The sequence below is a fragment of the Pleurodeles waltl genome, chromosome 6, assembly GCF_031143425.1.
Source record: "Pleurodeles waltl isolate 20211129_DDA chromosome 6, aPleWal1.hap1.20221129, whole genome shotgun sequence".
Taxonomy (NCBI): Eukaryota; Metazoa; Chordata; class Amphibia; order Caudata; family Salamandridae; genus Pleurodeles; species Pleurodeles waltl.
This window is the reverse complement of record NC_090445.1, coordinates 1,710,044,598-1,710,067,352: the sequence shown is the minus strand read 5'-3', so window position 1 is coordinate 1,710,067,352 and position 22,755 is coordinate 1,710,044,598. Positions and strand designations below refer to the sequence as shown.

The window sequence follows — 22,755 nt, the reverse complement described above, 5'->3', positions numbered from 1 at the left end:
AGGGGCTAGCTGAGGGGCTGTCCGTGGGTCGAGCTGAGAGGGTTACACAGGGGCTAGCTGAGGGTGCTGTCCGTGGGTCAAGCTGAGAGGCTAGCGGAGGGTTGCACGAGGGGCTAGCTGAGGGAGGGTTACACGAGGGGCTAGCTGAGGGGCTGTCCGTGGGGCCAGCTGAGAGGCTAGCGGAGAGGGTTACACGAGGGGCTAGCTGAGGGGGCTGTCCATGGGTCAAGCTGAGAGGGTTACATGAGTTATTCATGGAGCCGCCTGAGAGACTAGCTGAGAAGGTTACATGAGGGTCCAGCTGGTGGGACTCTTTATCAGGCTAGAAGAAAGACTAGCTGGTAGGGGTACTTGAGGGGCTAGCTGAAGGACTAGTTAAGAGGGTTACTTAAGAGGTTGGCCTTAGGGGGGCGTCTATAGGGCTAGCTGAGGGACTAGCTGAGAGGGTTACTGGTGGGGCTATCTATAGGACTAGCTGAGATGGTTACTCGAAGGACTAGCAGAGATGGTTACTGGAGGGGTTAGCTAACGTACCTACCTGAGGCACTAATTGAGAAAGCTGACTTAAGGAGTTAGGTTTAGGGGTCTGCTTATCTGGCTAGCTGAAGGACTAGTTAAGAGAGTTACTTAAGAGGTTAACCTTAGGGGAACGTCTATGGGGCTAGCTGAGGGACTAGCTGAGAGGGTTACTGGTGGGGTTAGCTAATGTGTCTCCCTGACGGACTAATTGAGGGGGTTACTTAAGGGGCTAGCTTTAGGGGGGTAATGATGTGGCTAGCGGGAGGACTAGTTAAAAGAGTTACTTAAGGGGTTAGCCTATTTGGGTCGTCTAATGGGCTAGCTGAGGGACTAGCTGAGAAGGTTACTCGAGCGACTAGCTGAGAAGGTTACTCGAGCGGCTAGCTGAGAGGGTTACTGGAGGGGTTAGCTAACATGCCTACCCGAGGGACTAACGGATGAGTTAGGTTAGTGAGTATTAGATTCAGGCTCTGGTGTGGAACCATCCGCAAACATTGGAGCTGGTCACTATCTGTAGAGTGTCCTATAATTACTTCTAAGTAACAGGATACGAACTCACTTAAATAACTCGGAAGTACTAACAATATAACATGTAACTCATGCTCAGCGTTGACATGTCCCGTGAGTAGCTGCAGAATCCTGTGTCCAGGCTGAGAGTTCAGCGCATGCGCAGTGTCTGCTTCCTGAATGCGCCCTTCCCCTGAATCCACTGGTGTCTGGTGGGTGAGAGAGACCCTGGCGACTGAGCTGCAAGTCTGAACCAGGTCCTGGAACCTTGCCTGACCTGCAGCCACGAATACAAGTTCCTATGCTGCACCTGAGGGTGTGGTGAGGACTTCATGTCACAGTGCAACAGCTGCATATTTACAGTACATTAGCGCCTAGACACCTTCGAGCATTGTTGCATTCTACAAATTCTATCATTCATTCAATCATTAAGATATATATATATAAAGTAGAGGGCGAAGGAGGCCTCAGGGCGCATCTGAAGGATGCCGGGGCCTCAGGGCGCCTTGGAAGGGTGGTGGGCACTTAATGAGTTGCTGAAGGATGGTGAGGCCTATAGTGCTATCAAATGATACCGCGGCCTCACAGAACTACTGGAAGGTGTTGGATGCTAAGGGACCTATTGAAGGATGCTGGGGCTTCAAGGAGCTTTGAAGAGTTCTAAAGGAATAAGGGAGCTTTTAAAGATACTGGGGCCTCAGGGCGCCTTGGAAGGGTGCTGGGCACTTAATGAGTTGCTGAAGGATGGTGAGGCCTATAGCAGCTATCAAAGGATGTTGTGGCCTCAGGGAACTGCGGAAGGGTGCTGGAGGTCCAATGGAGCTATTGAAGGATGCCAGGGCCTCAGGGAGCTATTAAATGATGCTAGAGATCTGAGGGTGCTATTAAAGGATGCTGAGGCCTCAAAGAGCTATCCAAGAGTATTGGAGGTTCAAAGAAGCTATTGAAGGATGCAAGGGCCTCAGTGAGCTATTGAAGGGTGTTGGAGGTCCAAGAGAGCTATTTAAGTATGTTGGGGCCTCAGGGAGCTACTGAAGGTGCTGGAGGCCTAAGGGAGTCACCGAAGAATGCTGGGGCCTCAAGGAGCTATTCAAGGGGGCTGGAGGACTAAGGGAGCGATTGAAGGATGTTGGGGCCTCAGGAAGCTATTGAAGAGTGCCAGTGGCCTAAGGGAGCTTTTGACGGATGCAGGGGCCCCAGGAATCTATTGAGTGCTGGTGGCCTAAGGGAGCCTCTGAAGGATGCTGGGGTCTCAGGGAGCTACCAAAGGGTGCTGGAGGCCTAAGGCAGCAATTCATGTATGTTGGGGGCTCAGGGAGCTACTGAAGGGTGCTGGAGGCCTAAGGGGGCTATTGAAGGATGCTGGGGCCTCAGGGAGCTATTAAAGTATACAGGGGCCCTAATCAACAACAGAAGGAGGCTGGTGCCAGGGATCACAGGATCCTAACGACCCAGTGCAGAATGCCGGGCCTAAAGGATCTATTGAAGGGAGTTGGGCCCAGGGCCCCTGGCGGACCCACCGAGGGATGTTGGGGCTTCAGACAGCAACAAAGGTGTCTTCTGTGTCCCTTGGGGAGTTCCAGGCCCTTAGGGAACCTACAAAAGAATACTGAAGCTGATGACGCGTCACAAGTAAGTACCTACCGGGGCATCCTTAAGGATCCCCCCCCCCCCCCCCCCCCCCAACCGAGAATTATCGAATGCATATCTCCGCCTTCCGGGATAGCCGAAGGTGGATGCCCCCACGGGTACCGAAGCCTAAAGCCAGAAAGCATTTGTTTAAATGTATAGCGCCAACATGCTAACTCCAAGGGCTGCCCGTTCGTTGGAGGTCTGTGGAGCAGGACAGGGTGGGGTTTTACAGTTTCAGGCTTCAGAACCACCTTCCATCCCTCTTGTTCCGGGTCCTGCCATTCATCCTTCCGAGCTGTGCAGCGCCTGGCGGTGGCCAAACCCCCAGGGCCCAAAATACCCGGAGGGAAAGAGGGCTATTCATAGGTCTGGTGGGATGGAGGCAGGGCGAGCCCCTGCTGTGGGAACCCAAAAATACACCTTCAGTGCCGCCCCCTCTGCAGCGGGCTCGAGCCCTCCCGGGCACCCGCCCAGGGCACGGGCACTGCTCGGCACAGGCGCATTCACCCCACGGGCTGCCCAGAGGCCGCTGCAGGCGGGAGCCCCACCATCTGGCCAAAGGGTCAGAAGAGGTGCACTTGAGGGGCCCTCCCCAGCGCGAACAAGATCCGGAGTTTGGTGGGGGCAGTATGACGTAGGAATGCTGCCCCCACCCTCCGTGGGTGCCTGGGGTCCACCACGATGGCCCAGACTCTGGTAGCCATGGACCAGCCGGAGAGAGCTGGGCATGCAAATATTTGCGCTGCCACGGGGGTGTGAAGGGAGCGTAGAGGGCTGAGGGCCTGGTGGGCTCGGGGGGCCTGGGGCGTTCAATAGCTCATTTGGAGAACAAAAACACACATTAGTGAAGGATCCAGAGGGCTCGGCCTCTGTGGTTGGTGCCACGTCATCAGATGGTAGAGCCCCAGCCACTCCACCTGACCCTTTACAGACCCTCTCCCAGCCCCTCACCAGCCCCTCCCCTACCCTCCGCCTCAGCTGCACCCCAGCCCCTCCACTATCCCTGAACTGCACTCCAACCCCTCCACTACCCCTCCACCTCAGCTGCACTCCAGCCCCTCCACTGCCCCTCCACCTCAGCTGCACTCTAGCCTCTCCACCTCAACTGCACCCCAGCCCCTCCACTATCCCTCAACTGTACTCCAACCCCTCCACTACCCCTCCACCTCAGCTGCACCCCAGCCCCTCCACTACCCCTCCACCTCAACTGCACCCAGCCCCTCCACTGCCCCTCCACCTCAACTGCACCCCAGCCCCTCCACTTCCCCTCCTCCTCAGCTGCACCCCAGCCCCTCCACTACCCCTCCACCTCAGCTGCACCCCAGCCCCTCCACTACCCCCCACCTCAGCTGCACTCCAGCCCCTCCTCTACCCCTTCACCTCAGCTGCACCCAATCCCTCCACTTCCCCTCCACCTCAGCTGAACCCCAACCCCTCCACTACCCCCACCTCAGCTGCACTACAGCCCCTTCACTACCCCTCCACCTCAACTGCACCCCAGCCCCTCCACTACACCTCCACCTCAGCTGCACTCCAGCCCCTCCACTACCCCTCCACCTCAGCTGCACCCCAGCCCCTCCACTACCCCTCCACCTCAGCTATACCCCAGCCCCTCCACTACCCCTAACACCTCAGCTGCACCCAAACCCCTTCACCTCAGCTGCACTCCAGCCACTCCATCTCAGCTGCACCCCAGCCCCTCCACCTCAACTGCACTACATCCCCTCCACTACCATCCCCTCCACTACCAACCCCTCCACTACCCCTCCACCTCACCTGCACCCTAGCCCCTCCACTACCCCTCCACCTCAGCTGCACTACAGCCCCTTCACTACCCCTCCACCTCAGCTATACCCCAGCCCCTCCACTACCCCTCCACCTCAGCCGCACCATAGCTTCTCCACCTCAACTGCACCCCAGCCCCTCCACTACCCCTCCACCTCAGCTGAACCACAACCCCTCCACTACCAGTCCACCTCAGCTGCACTCCAACCTCACACTGCATCTCCATTTCAATACTCTGCCCTCGTTGCCGTTCTCTACCTGAGCTCTCCACCATCACTTCCTCTCTCCACCCTCACATCCCCTCACTACCTCCACCCTCACTTCTCCTCTTCACCTCTCCTCTCACTTCATCTCACCACCTCCCCCTCACTTCTCCTCTCTACCTCCACCTCCACCTTCACTTCTCCTGTCCTCTCCCCTCTCCAAATCCCCCCTCAGTTCCCCTCTCCATCTCCACCCTCACCTATCCTCTCTTCACCACCACCCTCGCTGCCACTTTCCATCTCAGCCCACTCTCACCGAGACAGCAGAGAGCACCCCAGTACATACTCATAGGGACAGTGGAGCCTGCACCAGGACACTCACAGGGACAGTGGAGCCTGCACCAGGATACTCACAGGGACAGTGGAGCCTGCACCACGACATACTCATAGGGACAGTGGAGCCTGCACCAGGACATACTCATAGGGACAGTGGAGCCTGCAGCTGGACATACTCTCAGGGACAGTGGAGCCAGCAGCAGGACATACTCACAGGACAGAGGAGCCTGCAGCAGGGCATACTCTCAGGGACAGTGGAGCCAGCGGCAGGACATACTCTCGGGGACAGTGGAGCTTGACCAGGACATACTCTCAGGACACAGTGGAGCCTGGCTAGGACATACTCTCAGGGACAGTGGGGCCTTCAGCAGGACATACTCTCAGGGACAGTGGAGCCTGCATCAGGAAATACTCTCAGGACAGTGGAGCCTGCAGCAGGACATACTCTCAGAGACCGTAGAGCCTGCACCAAGACATACTCACAGGGACATTGAAGCCTGCAGCAGGACATACTCTCAGGGACAGTGGAGCCTGCAGCAGGACATACTCACAGGGACGTTGGAGCCTGCACCAAGACATACTCACAGGGACAGTGGAGCCTGCGGCAGGACGTACTCTCAGGGACAGTGGAGCCTGCACCAAGACATATTCACAGGGACAGTGAAGCCTGCAGCAGGACATACTCAGAGGGACAGTGAATCCTGTAGCAGGATATACTCTCAGGGACAGTGGATCCTGCACCAGGACATACTCACAGGGACAGTGAAGCCTGCACAAGACATACTCACAGGGACAGTGGAGCCTGCAGCAGGACATATTCATAGGGACAGTGGAGCCAGCAGGACATACTCACAGGGACAGTGAAGCCTGCACCAGGATATACTCACAGGGACAGTGAAGCTTGTAGCAGGACATACTCACAGGGACAGTGGTGCCTGCAGCTAGGCACTACCACAGGGACAGTGGATCCTGCACCAGGACATACTCTCAGGGACAGTGGAGCCTGCAGCTGGGCAGTACCACAGGGACAGTGGAGCCTGCAGCTGGGCAGTACTACAGGGACAGTGGAGCCTGCACAAGGATATACCCACAGGGACAGTGGAGCCTGCAGCTGGGCAGTACTACAGGGACAGTGGAGCCTGCACAAGGATATACCCACAGGGACAGTGGAGCCTGCAGCTGGGCAGTACCACAGGGACAGTGGAGCCTGCAGCAGGACATACTCACAGGGACAGTGGAGCCAGCAGGACATACTCACAGGGACAGTGGAGCCAGCAGGACATACTCACATGACAGTGGAGCCTGCAGCAGGACATACTCACAGGGACAGTGGAGCCAGCAGGACATACTCACAGCATAATGGAGCCTGCAGCAGGACATACTCTCAGGGACAGTGGAGCCTGCAGCTGGACATACTCACAGAGACAGTAGAGCCTGCACCAGGATACTCACAGGGACAGTGAAGCCTGCAGCAGGATATACTTCCAGGGACAGTGGAGCCTGCACCAGGATACTCACAGGAACAGTGGACCCTGCAGCAGGACATACTCACAGGGACAGTGGAGCCTGCATCAGGATACTCACAGGGACAGTGGAGCCTGCACCAGGACATACTCTCAGGGACAGTGGAGCCTGCACCAGGACATACTCTTAGGGACAGTGGAGCCTGCACCAGGACTTTCTCACAGGGACAGAGGAGCCTGCAGCTGGACATACTCTCAGGGACAATGGAGGCTGCACCAGGACATACACTCAGGGACAGTGGAGCCTGCACCAAGGCATACTCACAGGGACAGTAGAGCCTGCAGCTGGACATACTCACAGGGACAGTGGAGCCAGCAGGACATACTCACAGGGACATCGGAGCCAGCAGGACATACTCACATGACAGTGGAGCCTGCAGCAGGACATACTCACAGGGACAGTGGAGCCAGCAGGACATACTCACTGCATAATGGAGCCTGCGGCAGGACATACTCTCAGGGACAATGGAGCCTGCACCAAGGCATACTCACAGGGACAGTGGAGCCTGCACCAAGGCATACTCACAGGGACAGTGGAGCCTGCAGCTGGACATACTCACAGGGACAGTGGAGCCAGCAGGACATACTCACAGGACAGTGGAGCCTGCAGCAAGACATACTCAAAGGACAGAAGAGCCTGCAGCATGACATACTCTCAGGAACAGTGGAACCTGCACCAGGACATACTCACAGGGACATGGAGCCTGCACCAGGACATACTCACAAGGACAGTGGAGCCTGCGGCTGGACATACTCACAGGGACAGTGGGGCCTGCACCAGGACATACTCACAGGGACAGTGGAGCCTGCAGCTGGGCAGTACTACAGGGACAGTGGAGCCTGCACAAGGATATACCCACAGGGACAGTGGAGCCTGCAGCTGGGCAGTACTACAGGGACAGTGGAGCCTGCACAGGGATATACCCACAGGGACAGTGGAGCCTGCAGCTGGGCAGTACCACAGGGACAGTAGATCCTGCAGTAGGACATACTCACAGGGACAGTGGAGCCAGCAGGACATACTCACATGACAGTGGAGCTTGCAGCAGGACATAATCACAGGGACAGTGGAGCCAGCAGGACATACTCACAGCATAATGGAGCCTGCAGCAGGACATACGCTCAGGGACAGTGGAGCCTGCAGCTGGACATACTCACAGAGACAGTAGAGCCTGCACCAGGATACTCACAGGGACAGTGGAGCCTGCAGCAGGATATACTTCCAGGGACAGTGGAGCCTGCACCAGGATACTCACAGGGACAGTGGACCCTGCAGCAGGACATACTCACAGGGACAGTGGAGCCTGCATCAGGATACTCACAGGGACAGTGGAGCCTGCACCAGGACATACTCTCAGGGACAGTGGAGCCTGCACCAGGACATACTCTTAGGGACAGTGGAGCCTGCACCAGGACTTTCTCACAGGGACAGAGGAGCCTGCAGCTGGACATACTCTCAGGGACAGTGGAGGCTGCACCAGGACATACTCTCAGGGACAGTGGAGCCTGCACCAAGGCATACTCACAGGGACAGTAGAGCCTGCAGCTGGACATACTCACAGGGACAGTGGAGCCAGCAGGACATACTCACAGGGACATCGGAGCCAGCAGGACATACTCACATGACAGTGGAACCTGCAGCAGGACATACTCACAGGGACAGTGGAGCCAGCAGGACATACTCACTGGATAATGGAGCCTGCGGCAGGACATACTCTCAGGGACAGTGGAGCCTGCACCAAGGCATACTCACAGGGACAGTGGAGCCAGCAGGACATACTCACAGGACAGTGGAGCCTGCAGCAAGACATACTCAAAGGACAGAAGAGCCTGCAGCATGACATACTCTCAGGAACAGTGGAACCTGCACCAGGACATACTCACAGGGACATGGAGCCTGCACCAGGACATACTCACAAGGACAGTGGAGCCTGCGGCTGGACATACTCACAGGGACAGTGGGGCCTGCACCAGGACATACTCACAAGGACAGTGGAGCCTGCGGCTGGACATACTCACAGGGACAGTGGAGCCTGCACCAGGACATACTCACAGTGACAGTGGAGCCTGCGGCTGGACATACTCACAGTGACAGTGGAGCCTGCGGTTGGACATACTCACAGGTACAGTGGAGCCTGCACCAGGATATACTCTCAGGGACAGTGGAGCCTGCACCAGGACACTCACAGGGACAGTGGAGCCTGCACCAGGACACTCACAGTGACAGTGGAGCCTGCAGCAAGACATACTCTCAGGGACAGTGGAGCCTGCACCAGGACATACTCACAGGGACAGTGGAGCCTGCACCAGGACATACTCACAGGGACAGTGAAGCCTGCGGCCGGACATACACACGTGGACAGTAAACCTGCGGCAGGACATACGCACAGGGACAGTGAAGCCTGCAGCAAGACATACTCTCAGGGACAGTGGAGCCTGCAGCTGGGCAACCTCACAGGGACATTGGAGCCTGCACAAGGACATACTCACAGGGACAGTGGAGCCTGCACCAGGACGTACGCACAGGGACAGTGGAGCCTGCACAAGACATACTCTCAGGGACAGTGGAGCCTGCACCAGGACATACTCACAGGGAGGTTGACGCCTGCAGCAAGACATACTCTCAGGGACAGTGGAGCCTGCAGCTGGGCAACCTCACAGGGACATTGGAGCCTGCACCAGGACATACTCACAGGGACAGTGGAGCCTGCACCAGGACATACGCTCAGGGACAGCGAAGCCTGCACCAGGACATATTCACAGGGACAGTGGAGCCTGCAACAGGACATACTCACAGGGACAGGGGAGCCTAGGACACTCACAAGGACAGTGGAGCCTGCAGCAGGACATACTCTCAGGGACAGTGGAGCCTGCACCAGGACATATTCTCAGGAACAGTGGATCCTGCAGCTGGATATACTCACAGGGATAGTGGAGCCTGCACCAGGACATACTCTCAGGGACAGTGGAGCATGCACCAGGACATACGCACAGGGACAGTGAAGCCTGCAGCAGGACATACTCTCTGGGACAGTGGAGCATGCACCAGGACATACGCACAAGGACAGTGGAGCCTGCACCAGGACATACTCACAGGGACAGTGGAGCCTGCAGCCGGACATACTCACAGGGACAGTGGAGCCTGCATCAGGACATACTCTCAATGACAGTGGAGCCTGCACCAGGACATACTCTCACGGACAGTGGAGCCCGCACCAGGACATACTCACAGAGACATTGAAGACTGCGGCAGGACATACTCACAGGGACAATGAAGCCTGTGGGAGGACATACTCTCAGGGACAGTGGAGCCTCCACCAGGACATACTCTCAGGGACAGTGGAGCCTGCACCAGGACATACTCATAGAGACAGTGAAGCCTGCAGCAGAACATACTCACAGGGACAGTGGAGCTTGCACAGGACATACTCTGAGGGACAGTGGACCCTGCAGCAGAACATACTCTCAGGGACAGTGGAGCCTGCACCAGGACACTCACAGGGACAATGGAGTCTGCAGCACAGCCTTTCCACACGGGCAGTGGAGCCTGCGGCTGGAGACACATGGACAGTGGAGCCTGCATAGGGTAACCTGTCAGTGCAGTAAGAGCTGCAGAGGTGAAGGCTGCACAGGGTATCCTGTCAGTGCAGAAAGGACTGCAGCAGTGAAGGCTGCACTTGGTAACCTTTCAGTGCAGTAAGGACTGCAGCAGTGAAGGCTGCACAAGGTAACCTATCAGTGCAGTAAGAGCTACAGGGATGAAGACTGCACAAGGTAACCTGTCAGTGCAGTAAGGGCTGCAGCAGTGAAGGCTGCACCGGGTAACCTGCCGGTGCAGTAAGGCCTACTGCACCCAAGGCTTCACGGTAACCTGTCAGTGTAGTACGGTCTGCAGCAGTGAAAGCTGCACAGGGTACCCTGTCATTGCAGTAAGAGATGCAGCAGCGATGGCTGCACAGGGTAACCAGTCAGTGCAGTAAGGATTGCAACAGAGAAGGCTGCACAGGGTAACCTGTTGGTGCAGTAAGGGCTGCAGCAATGAAGGCTGCACAGGGTAACCTGTGAGTGCAGTAAGGGCTGCAGAGGTGAAGGCTGCACAGGGTAACCTGTCAATGCAGTAAGGGCTGCAGAGGTGAAGACTGCACAGGGTAACCCTCAGTGCAGTTAGGGCTACAGAGGTGAAGGCTGCACAGGGTAACCTGTCAGCGCAGTACGGCCTGCAGCAGTGAAGGCTGCACAGGGTAACCTGTCATTGCAGTAAGGGCTGCAGAGGTGAAGACTGCACAGGGTAACCCTCAGTGCAGTTAGGGCTACAGAGGTGAAGGCTGCACAGGGTAACCCTCAGTGCAGTAAGGACTGCAGCAGTGAAGGCTGCACAGGGTAACCTGTGGGTGCAGTAATGGCTGCAGCGGTAATGGTTTACAGGGTGAACTGTTGTTGTAGTCAGGGCTGCAGCGGTGAAGGCTGCACAGGGTATCCTGTTGGTGCAGTAAGGGCTGCAGCAGCGAAGGCTGCACAGGGTATCCTGTTGGTGCAGTAAGGGCTGCAGCAGCGAAGGCTGCACATGGTAAACTGTCAGTGGAGTAAGGTCTGCAGCAGTGAAGGCTGCACAGGGTAACCTGTCATTGCAGTAAGAGCTGCAGCAGCAAAGGCTGCACAGGGTAACTGGTCAGTGCAGTAAGGGCTACTAGGCGGAAGACTGCACAGGGTAACTTGTCAGTGCAGGAAGGCCTGTAGCCAGAAGGCTGCACAGAGTAACCTGTCAGTGCAGTAAGGACTGCAGCGGTAATGGTTTACAGGGTGAACTGTTGTTGTAGTCAGGGCTGCAGCGGTGAAGGCTGCACAGGGTAACCTGTCAGTGCAGTAAGGGCTGCAGCTGTGAAAGCTGCACAGGGTAACCTGTCAGTGCAGTAAGGGCTGCAGCAGCGAAGGCTGCACATGGTAAACTGTCAGTGGAGTAAGGTCTGCAGCAGCGAAGGCTGCACATGGTAAACTATCAGTGGAGTGAGAGCTGCAGAGGTGAAGGCTGCATCGAGTAACCTGTTGGTGCAGGAAGGACTGCAGCAGCGAAGGCTGCACAGGGTAACCTGTGGGTGCAGTAAGGGCTGCAGCGGTAATGGTTTACAGGGTGAACTGTTGTTGTAGTCAGGGCTGCAGCGGTGAAGGCTGCACAGGGTAACCTGTCAGTGCAGTAAGGGCTGCAGCTGTGAAAGCTGCACAGGGTAACCTGTCAGTGCAGTAAGGGCTGCAGCAGCGAAGGCTGCACATGGTAAACTGTCAGTGGAGTAAGGTCTGCAGCAGCGAAGGCTGCACATGGTAAACTATCAGTGGAGTGAGAGCTGCAGAGGTGAAGGCTGCATCGAGTAACCTGTTGGTGCAGGAAGGCCTGCAGCAGCGAAGGCTGCAAAGGGTAACCTGTTGGTGCAGTACGGGCTGTAGCAAGAAACACTTCACAGGGTAACCTATCAGTGCAATAAGTACTGCAGCACCGAAGGCTGAACAGGATATCCTTTCCATGCAGTAAGAGCTGCAGCAACGAAGGCTGCACCAGTAACCTGTCAGTGGAGTAAGAGCTGCAGCAATGAAGGATGCACAGGGTAACCTGTTAGTACAGTAGGATCTGCAGTGGTAAAGGCTGGACAGGGTAATCTGTTGATGCAGGAAGGGCTGCAACAGCAAAGACTGCACAGGGTAACCTGTTGGTGCAGTAAGGCCTGCAGCAGCAAAGGCTGAACATAGTAACCTGTGAGTGCAGTAAGGGCTGCAGCGGTAATGGCTTACAGGGTAAACTGTTGGTGTAGTCAGGGCTGCAGCAGTGAAGGCTGCACAGAGTAACTTGTCAGTGCAGTAAGGACTGCAGCAGCAAAGGCTGCACATAGTAACCAGCTTGTGAGGTAAGGGCTGTAGTAAGGAACACTTCACAGGGTAACCTGTCAGTGCAGTAAGGACTGCAGCAGCCAAGGCTGCACCGTGTAATCTTTTGGTGTAGTAAGGGCTGCAGCAGTGAAGGCCCCACCAGATAACTTGTCCATGCAGTAAGGAGTGCAGCAGTGAAGGCTGCACAAGGTAACCTGTCAGTGCAGTAAGGACTGCAGCAGCAAAGTCTGAACAGTGTAACCTGTCAGTGTAGTAAGAGCTGCAGCAGTAAAGGCTACACAAGGTAACCTGCTGGTGAGGTAAGGACTGCAGCAGCGAAGGCTGCTCAGAGTAACCTGTCAGTGCAGTACAGCCTGCAGCAGTGGAGGCTGCATAGGGTAACCCGTCAGTGCAGTAAGGCCTGCAGCAGCAGCAAATGCTGCACAGGGTAACTTGCAAGTGCAGTAAGGGCTGCAGAGGTAATGGCTTACAGGGTAAACTGTTGGTGTAGTCAGGGATGCAGCAGTGAAGGCTGCACAGGGTAACCTGTCAGTGCAGTAAGGGCTGCAGCTGTGAAGGCTGCACAGGGTAACCTGTCAGTGGAGTAAGGTCTGCAGCAGCGAAGGCTGTACATGGTAACCTGTCAGTGCAGTAAGGGCTGCAGCAGCAAAGGCAGCACCGAGTAACCTGTTGGTGCAGGAAGGCCTACGGCAGCGAAGGCTGCAGACGGTAACCTGTTGGTGCAGTACGGGCTGTAGCAAGAAACACTTCACAGGGTGACCTATCAGTGCAATAAGTACTGCAGCACCGAAGGCTGAACAGGATATCCTTTCCATGCAGTAAGAGCTGCAGCAACAAAGGCTGCACCAGTAAGCTGTCAGTGCAGTAAGGGCCGCAGCAATGAAGGCTGCACAAGGTAACCTGTCAGTGCAGTAAGGGCTGCAGCAATGAAAGCTGCACATAGTAACCTGTCAGTGCAGTAAGAGCTGCAGCAGTAAAGGCTGGAGAGGGTAATCTGCCGATGGAGGAAGGGCTGCAGCAGCAAAGACTGCACAGGGTAACCTGTTGGTGCAGTAAGGCCTGCAGCAGCGAAGGCTGCACAGGGTAACCTGTTGGTGCAGTAAGGGCTGCAGCAGCAAAGACTGCACAGGGTAACCTGTCGGTAGAGTAAGAGCTGCAGGGGTTAAGGCTGCACAGGGTAACCCGTCAGTGCCATACAGCCTGAAGTAGTGAAGGCTGCATAGGGCAACCTGTCTGTGCAGTAAGGCCTGCAGCAGCAAAGACTGCACATAGTAACCTGCTGGTGGGGTAAGTGCTGTAGTAAGGAAAACTTCACAGGGTAACCTGTCAGTGCAGTAAGGACTGCAGCAGCTAAGGCTGCACCGTGTAACCTGTCAGTGCAGTAAGGGCTGCAGCAGTGAAGGCTGCACATAGTAACCTTCTAGTGCAGTAAGGGCTTCAGAGGTGAAGGCTGCACAGGGTAACCTGTCAGTGCAGTAAGGCCTGCAGCAGTGAAGACTGCAGTGGGTAACCTGTCAGTGCAGTAAGGCCTGCAGCAGTGAAGACTGCAGGGTGTAACCTGTCAGTGCAGTAAGGACTGCAGCAGCGAAGGCTGCATAGGGTAACCTGTTGGTGCAGTAACAGCTGCAGCAGTGAAGGCTGCATAGGGTAGTCTGTCAGTGCAGTAAAGCAGCGGCGAAGGCTGCACAAGGTAACCTGTTTGTGCAGTAGGGGCTGCAGCAGCGAAGGCTGCACAGGGTAACTGGTGAGTGCAGTAAGGGCTGCGGCAGTGAAGGCTGCACCGGCTAACCTGTTGGTGCAGTAAGGACTGCAGGGGTGAAGGCTGCACTGGGTAACCTGTCAGTGCAGTAAGGGCTGCAGAGGTGAAGGATGCACAGGGTATCCTGTCAGTGCAGTAAGGGCTGCAGCACTGAAGGCTGCACAGGGTAACCTTTCGGTGCAGTAATGGCTACAGCAACGAAGGCTGCACCGGGTAACCTGTTGGTGCAGTAAGGGCTGCAGCAATGAAAGGCTGCACAGGGTAACCTGTTGGTGCAGTAATGGCTGCACCAGCGAAGGCTGCACCAGATAACATGTCAGTGCAGTAAGGGCTGCAGCAGAGGAGGCTGCACAGGGTAACCTGTCAGTGCAGTAAGGGCTACATCAGTAATGGTTTACAGGGTAAACTGTTGGTGTAGTCAGGGCTGCAGCGGCAAAGACTGCACAGGGTAACCTGTGAGTGCAGTAAGGGCTGCAGCAGTAATGGTTTACAGGGTAACCTGTCAGTGCAGTAAGGGCTGCAGCAGTGAAGGCTGCACAGGGTAACCTGTCAGTGCAGTAATGGCTGCACCAGCGAAGGATGCACCAGGTAACATGTCAGTGCAGTAAGGGCTGCAGCAGAGGAGGCTGCACAGGGTAACCTGTCAGTGCAGTAAGGGCTACATCAGTAATGGTTTACAGGGTAAACTGTTGGTGTAGTCAGGGCTGCAGCGGCAAAGACTGCACAGGGTAACCTGTGAGTGCAGTAAGGGCTGCAGCAGTAATGGTTTACAGGGTAACCTGTCAGTGCAGTAAGGGCTGCAGCAGTGAAGGCTGCACAGGGTAACTTGTTGGTGCAGTAAGGGCTGCAGCAGTGAAGGCTGCACAGGGTAACTTGTTGGTGCAGTAAGGGCTGCAGCAGTGTCCCTTCCGAGACAACAGGGCATTAGGCAACAGGGCCTGCAGGGCTCTCTCCCAGGGGCTGTAGTGAATTCTCCCAGGGGCTGTGGTGATCTCTCCCAGGGACTGCAGGGCTCTCTCCCAGGGGTTGCATGGGTTCTCTTCCAGAGACTGCAGGGATCTCGCCCAGGGACTGTAGTAATCTCTCCCAGGGACTGCAGAGTTCTCTCCCAGGGGCTGTTTTCTCTCCCAGGGGCTGTAGTGATCTCTCCCAGGGGCTGCAGGGTTCTCTCCCAGGGACTGTAGTAATCTCTCCCAGGGACTGCAGAGTTCTCTCCCAGGGGCTGTTTTCTCTCCCAGGGTCTGTAGTGATCTCTCCCAGGGGCTGCAGGGTTCTCTCCCAGGGACTGTAGTAATCTCTCCCAGGGACTGCAGAGTTCTCTCCCAGGGACTGCAGAGTACTCTCCCAGGGGCTGTAGTGATCTCTCCCAGGGACTGCAGGGTTCTCTCCCAGGGACTGCAGGGCTCTCTCCCAGGGGCTGTGGTGATCTCTCCCAGGGATTGCAGGGTTCTCTCCCAGGGACTGCACGGATCTCTCCCAGGGGTTGCAGGGCTCTCTCCCAGGGGCTTCAGGGATCCCTCCCAGGGGCTGCAGGGTTCTCTCCCAGGGACTGCAGGGTTCTCTCCCAGGGACTCAGGGTCTGGCAGAATATCTGTGACTAACAAACAGAAGGCACAAACAGGGGCCATTATTAGCAAACACTCCTTACAAACAACCAGGAAAGATTGCCGACAAACCGGAGCCAAATTACAGGAGGCAGCGCTAACTAACAGGAGGGATTACTAACACACGGGAGCCATTACAGGAGGCTTTACTAACAAACAGGAGCCATTACTAACAAACAGGACATGTTACAAGAGACATTGCCACCAAACAGAACCATTACTAACAAACAGGAGCCATCACTAACAAACCGGCTGCCTGACTGACAGCTGAGGCTGAGTCATGTCCGACAACTCAGTGACTGATAAATAAGCCTAAACATGATTAACAGCCGAGGCTGAGACGTGACTGACAGCTCAGACCGACACATGCCTGACAAGTCTGACTGAGACGTGATTTACAGCAGAATGACTGACCGGTTAGCCTCAAACATGACTGACAGCTCTGACTGAGACGTGATTGACAGCGAACACGATCGATAGCTCTGTGATTGACAGGTCAGCCTCATACTTGTCTGACATCTGAGGCCGAGGCTTGACTGACAGGACAGTCAAGGACACATCTATATACACTGATCATGCTTCATGGCTTATTAGTCGCTGGCTTGGGGCCTCTGGACTATTTATTCATTACATATCTCCATCTACCGATCATCCATCACTAACTGATGACACATTGACCTCAATGGGCCTCTTGGCCAGTTATTGACGATGTATTAGCATGCGCTCGATTATTGATTACTGACTACCCATGGATATTCATGGACGACCTTCACCAATTACTGATCACCTTTCACAGGATATTGGCACCCATCTGAAACTCATGGGCCCGATCAGCGGGTATTGATCATCTATTGACATTTACAGATACCTGATATCTGTGGGCCCCATCACTTAGTTATGGGTTACTTGATGGCATTTACAGATCACCTCGCCAGTTATTGATCAACATTTGACATAAACGGACCCCACACTGGTCATTGATCACCTATTGACATTTACAGATCTCTTCAGCAGTTATTGATCAGCGATTCTCACTTAAGGACCCGACACTGGTCACTGATCACTTATTGACATTTACAGATCCCTTCACCAGTAATTGATTACCTAACGGCATCTATTGATCCCATCACTTGTTATTGGTTACGTAGGACTCCTAGACTTTCAATCAAGTTGTTGTCATTTAGAGGAAGTTATTGATTACCGATTGATACATACGGGCTCCGTCACTAGTTATTGATTACAGATTGATATATACCGGCTCCGTCACTAGTTATTGATTACCTAGTGACACATACGGGCTCCTTCACTAGTTATTGATTACCAATTGATATATACGGGCCCCGTCACCAGTTATTGATTACCTATTGACATATACGGGCTCCCTCGGTGGTTATTGATTACCTATTGACATATAGGTACTTCGCCAAATATTGAGTTCCTATCGATCGTTTTTTGATTATCTGTTGACATCTATTGAGCCAGTCGCAAGTTATTGATTAGCTATTGACATACCCGGCCCTTTACCATTTATTGATTACATTTCGAAATCTAGGTAGTCTTTCACGAATTTGCGTTTACCTGTTGTCACCTTCGTGATTTATTAATTGAGCCCCTAGTGACACATACGGACCACTTCGCCAGTTATTGATTACCCATTGACATCCCTCCACCAGTTATTGATATGTGTTGAGATCCATGGGTTCCCTTCATCAGTGATCACCCATTATCCTTCGTGAGCCTCAGTCCCTACGCCTTCACTCATTCATTCCTCCAGACAGGGTCATCCGGGCGGAGTGACAGCTCTCCTGTCCCGCCCTCCTCCCAGGCTGCAGGGTTACCCCTCTCCCCACCTCACACCTCGCGGCCCCTGCGCCCCTAGGACTCGCGGTGCTGCTTCCAGACCCGACGCTGACCCCAAACCTGAACCCCTTTAGCACGTGAAGCCATCTGTGACCAGGGCACCCCGAAACCACAAGGGCACCTCCCCGGACACCCCCAGGCACACCAGTCTCTTTTATTAAGACCCTCCGGACCAAAGAGACCCCCTGCACCCTGCTTCGGATAGCGCCTCCCCAAGTTCCGAGACCTCTGCCCCCCTAGCCCCCTCCCCAAACACGATTGTTGAGATACAAGGTGATGATAGCACCCTCCCCACACCCCTGTACAATCGAGGCGCTTCTCGCCCATCCCTTGCGAGCACTGCGCACCTCACCGCCCCCACATTTAGACCTACAGCGCCTACGAGGTGCCTTGAAAACAACGAGCGACTTCAGTGGAGCGCCTAAATCAACTAAGAACTCGCCATGGTGGGTGAGGGGAGAGGGGAGGGTGCCATAGTGGGGAGGAGAGTGGAATAAGGTGCACTTGAAAGGATATAGTGCCATGATTTGAACAAAATGCCATTGTGAGAATAGGATGCAATTGAGGGAATAGTGTGCGCAGAGGGAATGTCGTGTCATTGAAGGAATACTGTGTTGAGGGAATAGTTTTCGCCGACGGAGTAGGGTACATTTGGAAGAATAAGGGGTGTTGGACCGAATGAGGTGCCTTGGGAGGAAGGGTTGCATTGATACAAAAGCGAGCAGCTTTTGGTGAAAGGGGATCCCTTGAAGAAGTACAGCGCCTTGGAAGTTACGGCGCATCCTTTGGAGGAACGAGGCGCTTTCTAAAGAATAGGCAGCAGAGTCTGGAACAAGGCGCTTCTGAAGGGGCAAAGTGTCTTAGGAGGGTTGAGTTACCCCTGGAAGGAACATAGCGCCTGGGGCTGGGACTTGGTACTCAAGGGAGGGGCACTGATGGGGGAGTGTGGTACTCAACGAGGCGCTGCGGAGGCACGCAATGCTCAAGGGAAGGCTCGTGTGGAGGGGACAGCGCAAGGCAGAGGGAAGAGGCTACCTTGGAAGGAATGGCGCGCCTTTAGGTGATGCGCATGGAAATAAACGATGCGGTGTGAAAGGAATGAGGCGCCTTGAATGAAGCGCCTCGAAAGGAAGTATGATGTGGCTGGACAGGGGTGATGCGGCTTGAAAGGGATGGGGTGCCTAAAATGATTGAAGCGCCTTGAATGATGCGCCTCAAAAGAAACTATGTTGTGCCTTGAAAGAGATGGTGTGCCTGGACCGGGATGGAGCGCCTTGAAAATAATGATATTCTGTGAAAGAAATGAAGAGCCTTGAACGATGAGCCTCGAAACGAACTATGTGCCTCGAAACGAACTGTGCTGTGACTTGAAAAGAATGATGCGACTTCAAGGCATTGATGCGCCTTGGAAGCAACGAGGCACCTTTGAAGGCACGAACCCTCTTTGGTGGGGGCGGGGGTATTGTAAAAGGAATGGGTGCAATTACACATCTCTTGGCCAAGTCCGTACGACACCCCAACAGGGTGCGATGGCGGAGGGGGCAGATTTGTCCCCCAAAACTCAAGTCTGCTAGAGGTGATCATTGAAGGGCCAGCTTACCCCCCCCCCCCCCCCCCCAAACTCGTGGCATGTGACAGATGATGGAAAAGTCAGCAAGCTTCCCTGCTCCCCCTCCCCCAAACCCCCCCCCCCCCCCCACACACAAAAATCACACCAAGCTGGGAAACGACGGAAGAATTTCAATGTCCTGTACCCCAAAACCTGTGCCACTTAGGAGAGGGAAGGAAGAGGCTGTGGGGTCCCACGATCCATGCCAACTGTAAGAGTTGGCACAGGAGACCACCTGCTACCACCCCTCCCCCCAAAAAAATGAAGTTAAGCGAGACAGCAGATAGAAAAGCCTCCTGTTCCCTCGCCCCATTTCTTATGCCAGCTGGGCGAGACGATTGGGAGCGTCGAGTTTACCACCTCACGCGCAATGCCAGCTGGAAGAAAGCGCCAAAGAGTTTAACTGAGCCCCCTACACCTCTGCCGCCTGACAGTCAACCGGCCATCAGCCCCCCCAAACACCCATGCAATCCGAGAAACAAGGTTAAAGAGCTAACCCCCACCCTCTCACACCAGTGCCACCCAGGAGAGACAAAAAGTCGCCGAGGCCACCCGGTCTGCCCAAGAGCACACAGCTGCGCCCCTCGTCTCCCAGCCAGCCTTACCTGCCGCCTGCACTCTCCAGGTGCAGTGCCAGAGCACCAGGGCCAGGCTGATGAGGGGCACCCCCCTGGTCCGGGGGCCCGTGTCTTTCATGGCAGGCTGAGGGGTCGCCGGCAGAGGAGGGCGCTCGGAGGGGTGCGTGGAGGGAGCAGCTGCTGAGCTCACGGCTGCCCGGGCTCGAATACTTCCATGGAGCGGTGGCCGGGGGTGGCCCACTCAGGAGCTAGGGAGGGGAGGGGGAGGGCAGAGAGGAGGGGAGGGCAGGGGGTGGCGCCTGATGCAGGTTGGGAAGGGATGCTGTTGCAGAGATGTTTGTTATGGTGTGTGTGAGAGACGGATTATGAGGGTTCGGCGGTATCAGAGGATGATGGCGTTATCGGGGTTTGGGGGGCGCTGAGTGAGAGGGGATTGTGACGGTGTCCGGTCGGAGGGTGGCGTGGGCACAGGGCAGCAGTGGGGTGTGCGCAGAGTGTAGGTGCACAGGGCGGTGGGCGCCGAAGGTGCTGGTGCGCAGGGTACTGGTGGGGGGAGCCTAGGGTGCTGGTGGGGGTGTCAGTGAGAGCTCCCTTGCTTCACTCTGCACTCCTGGCACAGTGAGCGGCTGTCTCTGTTCACCCTCAAGCCCCGAGACTGTGGCATGCCCTGGTGCAGCGCTGGTGTGCGCAGAGCTCCTCCCCCAGGGCCAGGACCACGCCCCCTCGTGCCTTGGCACTGCCCCTGTCCTGGAGTGGGACGGGTCCCACACAGGCTTTACCCTATGTGGTGTAGAAAGGGAACACTGCCCTCTGTGCCCCTGGCACACCCCGGCCTTAACACTGCCCCTTCAGCTGGCAAAGCCCATCGTCCCTGGCACTACAGCTTAGTCCTAGCATAACCTCAGCCCTAACACTGCCCTTCAGAGCTGGTACAGCCCACCGTCCCTGGCACTACAGCTCAGTCGTGGCATAACCTCAGCCCTAACACTTCTCCCAGAGCTGGCACAGCCCACCGACCCTGGCACTACCGCTTAGTCCTCGCATAACCTCAGCCCTAACACTGTAGCTCCTCCTGTGCTGGATTGACCCCTCCTGGCCTTGGCACAGCCACTTTCCGAATAGGATAACACAGGCACCTTCTACAGACCTTGCTCCTGCACACTAACACTGGTACACCCACCCAATGCCCCTGGCACGCACTTGGCACTCCCACTTCTGCCCTGGCAAGCTCATCCCTCCTCCTCTTCCCTGGCACAACTCCTCATGCCTCTAGCTCTACCCCTCCCTTGCCTGGCATAATCTTGCCTGTTCTGGATTCTGACAACCCCCCCCCCCCCCGCCCCCCCAAACACTCCAATGTGTCCCAAAAAGTCCCAGAGCTGACCCTACCCACAGACTTTGAGACAGAACAACACACCCTTCCTGGCAAAACCGTGGGTATGCACGTGGTATCCCAATCAGATGCCAGGCACAACGTCTGTCCCTTGCACAGCGGCGGCGCTGGAACAGTGCCAACCCCTTGCGCAGCAGTGGCCCTGGCACAACGTCTGCCCCTTGCACGGCGGCAGCCTTGGCACAGCGTCTGCCCCTTGCACAGCAGTGGCCCTGGCACAACGTCTGCCCCTTGCACGGTGGTAGCCGAGGCACAGCATCTACCCCTTGCACAGCAGTGGCCCTGGCACAACATCTGCCCCTTGCACGGCGGCAGCCTTGGCACAGCGTCTGCCCCTTGCACAGCAGTGGCCCTGGCACAACGTCTGCCCCTTGCACGGTGGTAGCCGAGGCACAGCATCTACCCCTTGCACAGCAGTGGCCCTGGCACAGCGTCTGCCCCTTGCACAGCAGTGGCCCTGGCACAACGTCTGTCCCTTGCACGGTGCTAGCCTTGGCACAGCGTCTACCCCTTGCACGGCGGCAGCCTTGGCACAGCGTCTGCCCCTTGCACAGCAGTGGCCCTGGAACAACGTCTGTCCCTTGCACGGTGGCAGCCTTGGCACAGCGTCTACCCCTTGCACAGCAGTGGCCCTGGCACAACATCTGCCCATTGCACAGCAGTGGCCCTGGCACGACGTCTGCCCCTTGCACGGTGGCAGCTTTGGCACAGCATCTACCCCTTGCACAGCAGTGGCCCTGGCACAACGTCTGTCCCTTGCACGGTGGCAGCCTTGGCACAGCGTCTACCCCTTGCACAGCAGTAGCCGAGGCACAGCATCTACCCCTTGCACAGCAGTGGCCCTGGCACAGCGTCTACCCCTTGCACAGCAGTGGCCATGGCACAGCATCAGCCCCTGGTACAGCAGTGGCCCTGGCACAACGTCTGCTCGTTGCACAGCAGTGGCCGTGGCACAGCTTCTGCCCCTTGCACAGCATTGGCCCTGGCACAACGTCTGCCCGTTGCACAACATTGGCAGTGGCCCAGCGTCTGCTCATTGCACAGCAGTGGCCCTGGCACAGTGTCTGCCCCTTGCACAGTGGTGGCCCTGGCACAACGTGTGCCCCTTGCATAGCTGCAGCCTTGGCACAGCTTTTGCCCCCTGAACAGCAGTGGCCATGGCACAGTGTGTGCCCGTTGCACATCGGTGGCCTTGGCACAACGTGTGCCCCTTGCACAGCAGTGACAATGGCCCAGCGTCTGCCCCTTGCACAGCAGTGGCACAGCTCCTGCCTGTTGCATGGCAGTGGCCCTGGCACAGCGTCTGCCCGTTGCACAGCAGTGGCCCTTGCACAGTGTCTGCCCCTTGCACAGCAGTGGCAATGGCCCAGCGTCTGCCCGTTGCACAGCAGTCGCCCTGGCACATCGTGTGCCCATTGCACAGCGGTGGCAATGCCCCAGGGTCTGCCCGTTGCACAGCAGCGGCCCTGGCACAACGGGTGCCCCTTGCATAGCTGCAGCCCTGGCACAGCTTCTCCAGTCTAGCCAGTCTATACCCGGCCTGCTCTGTCCGGGCGCCGCCACACTCCCT

The 22,755-nt window shown here is 56.2% G+C and overlaps 1 protein-coding gene across 7 annotated transcripts in view; it reads right to left on the bottom strand.

Moving 5' to 3' along the window:
- COL11A2 (collagen type XI alpha 2 chain) overlaps positions 1 to 20,440 on the bottom strand; it is a 285,676-nt gene extending 265,236 nt beyond the window's left edge. For all 7 annotated transcript variants that reach the window (XM_069241904.1, XM_069241899.1, XM_069241897.1 and 4 more), the window contains exon 1: positions 19,820 to 20,440. In XM_069241904.1, coding sequence (XP_069098005.1) covers positions 19,820 to 19,910 — 91 coding nt within the window. In that variant the 5' untranslated portion in view covers positions 19,911 to 20,440. The remainder of the gene's footprint in view (positions 1 to 19,819) is intronic.
- Positions 20,441 to 22,755: the final 2,315 nt, after the last annotated feature.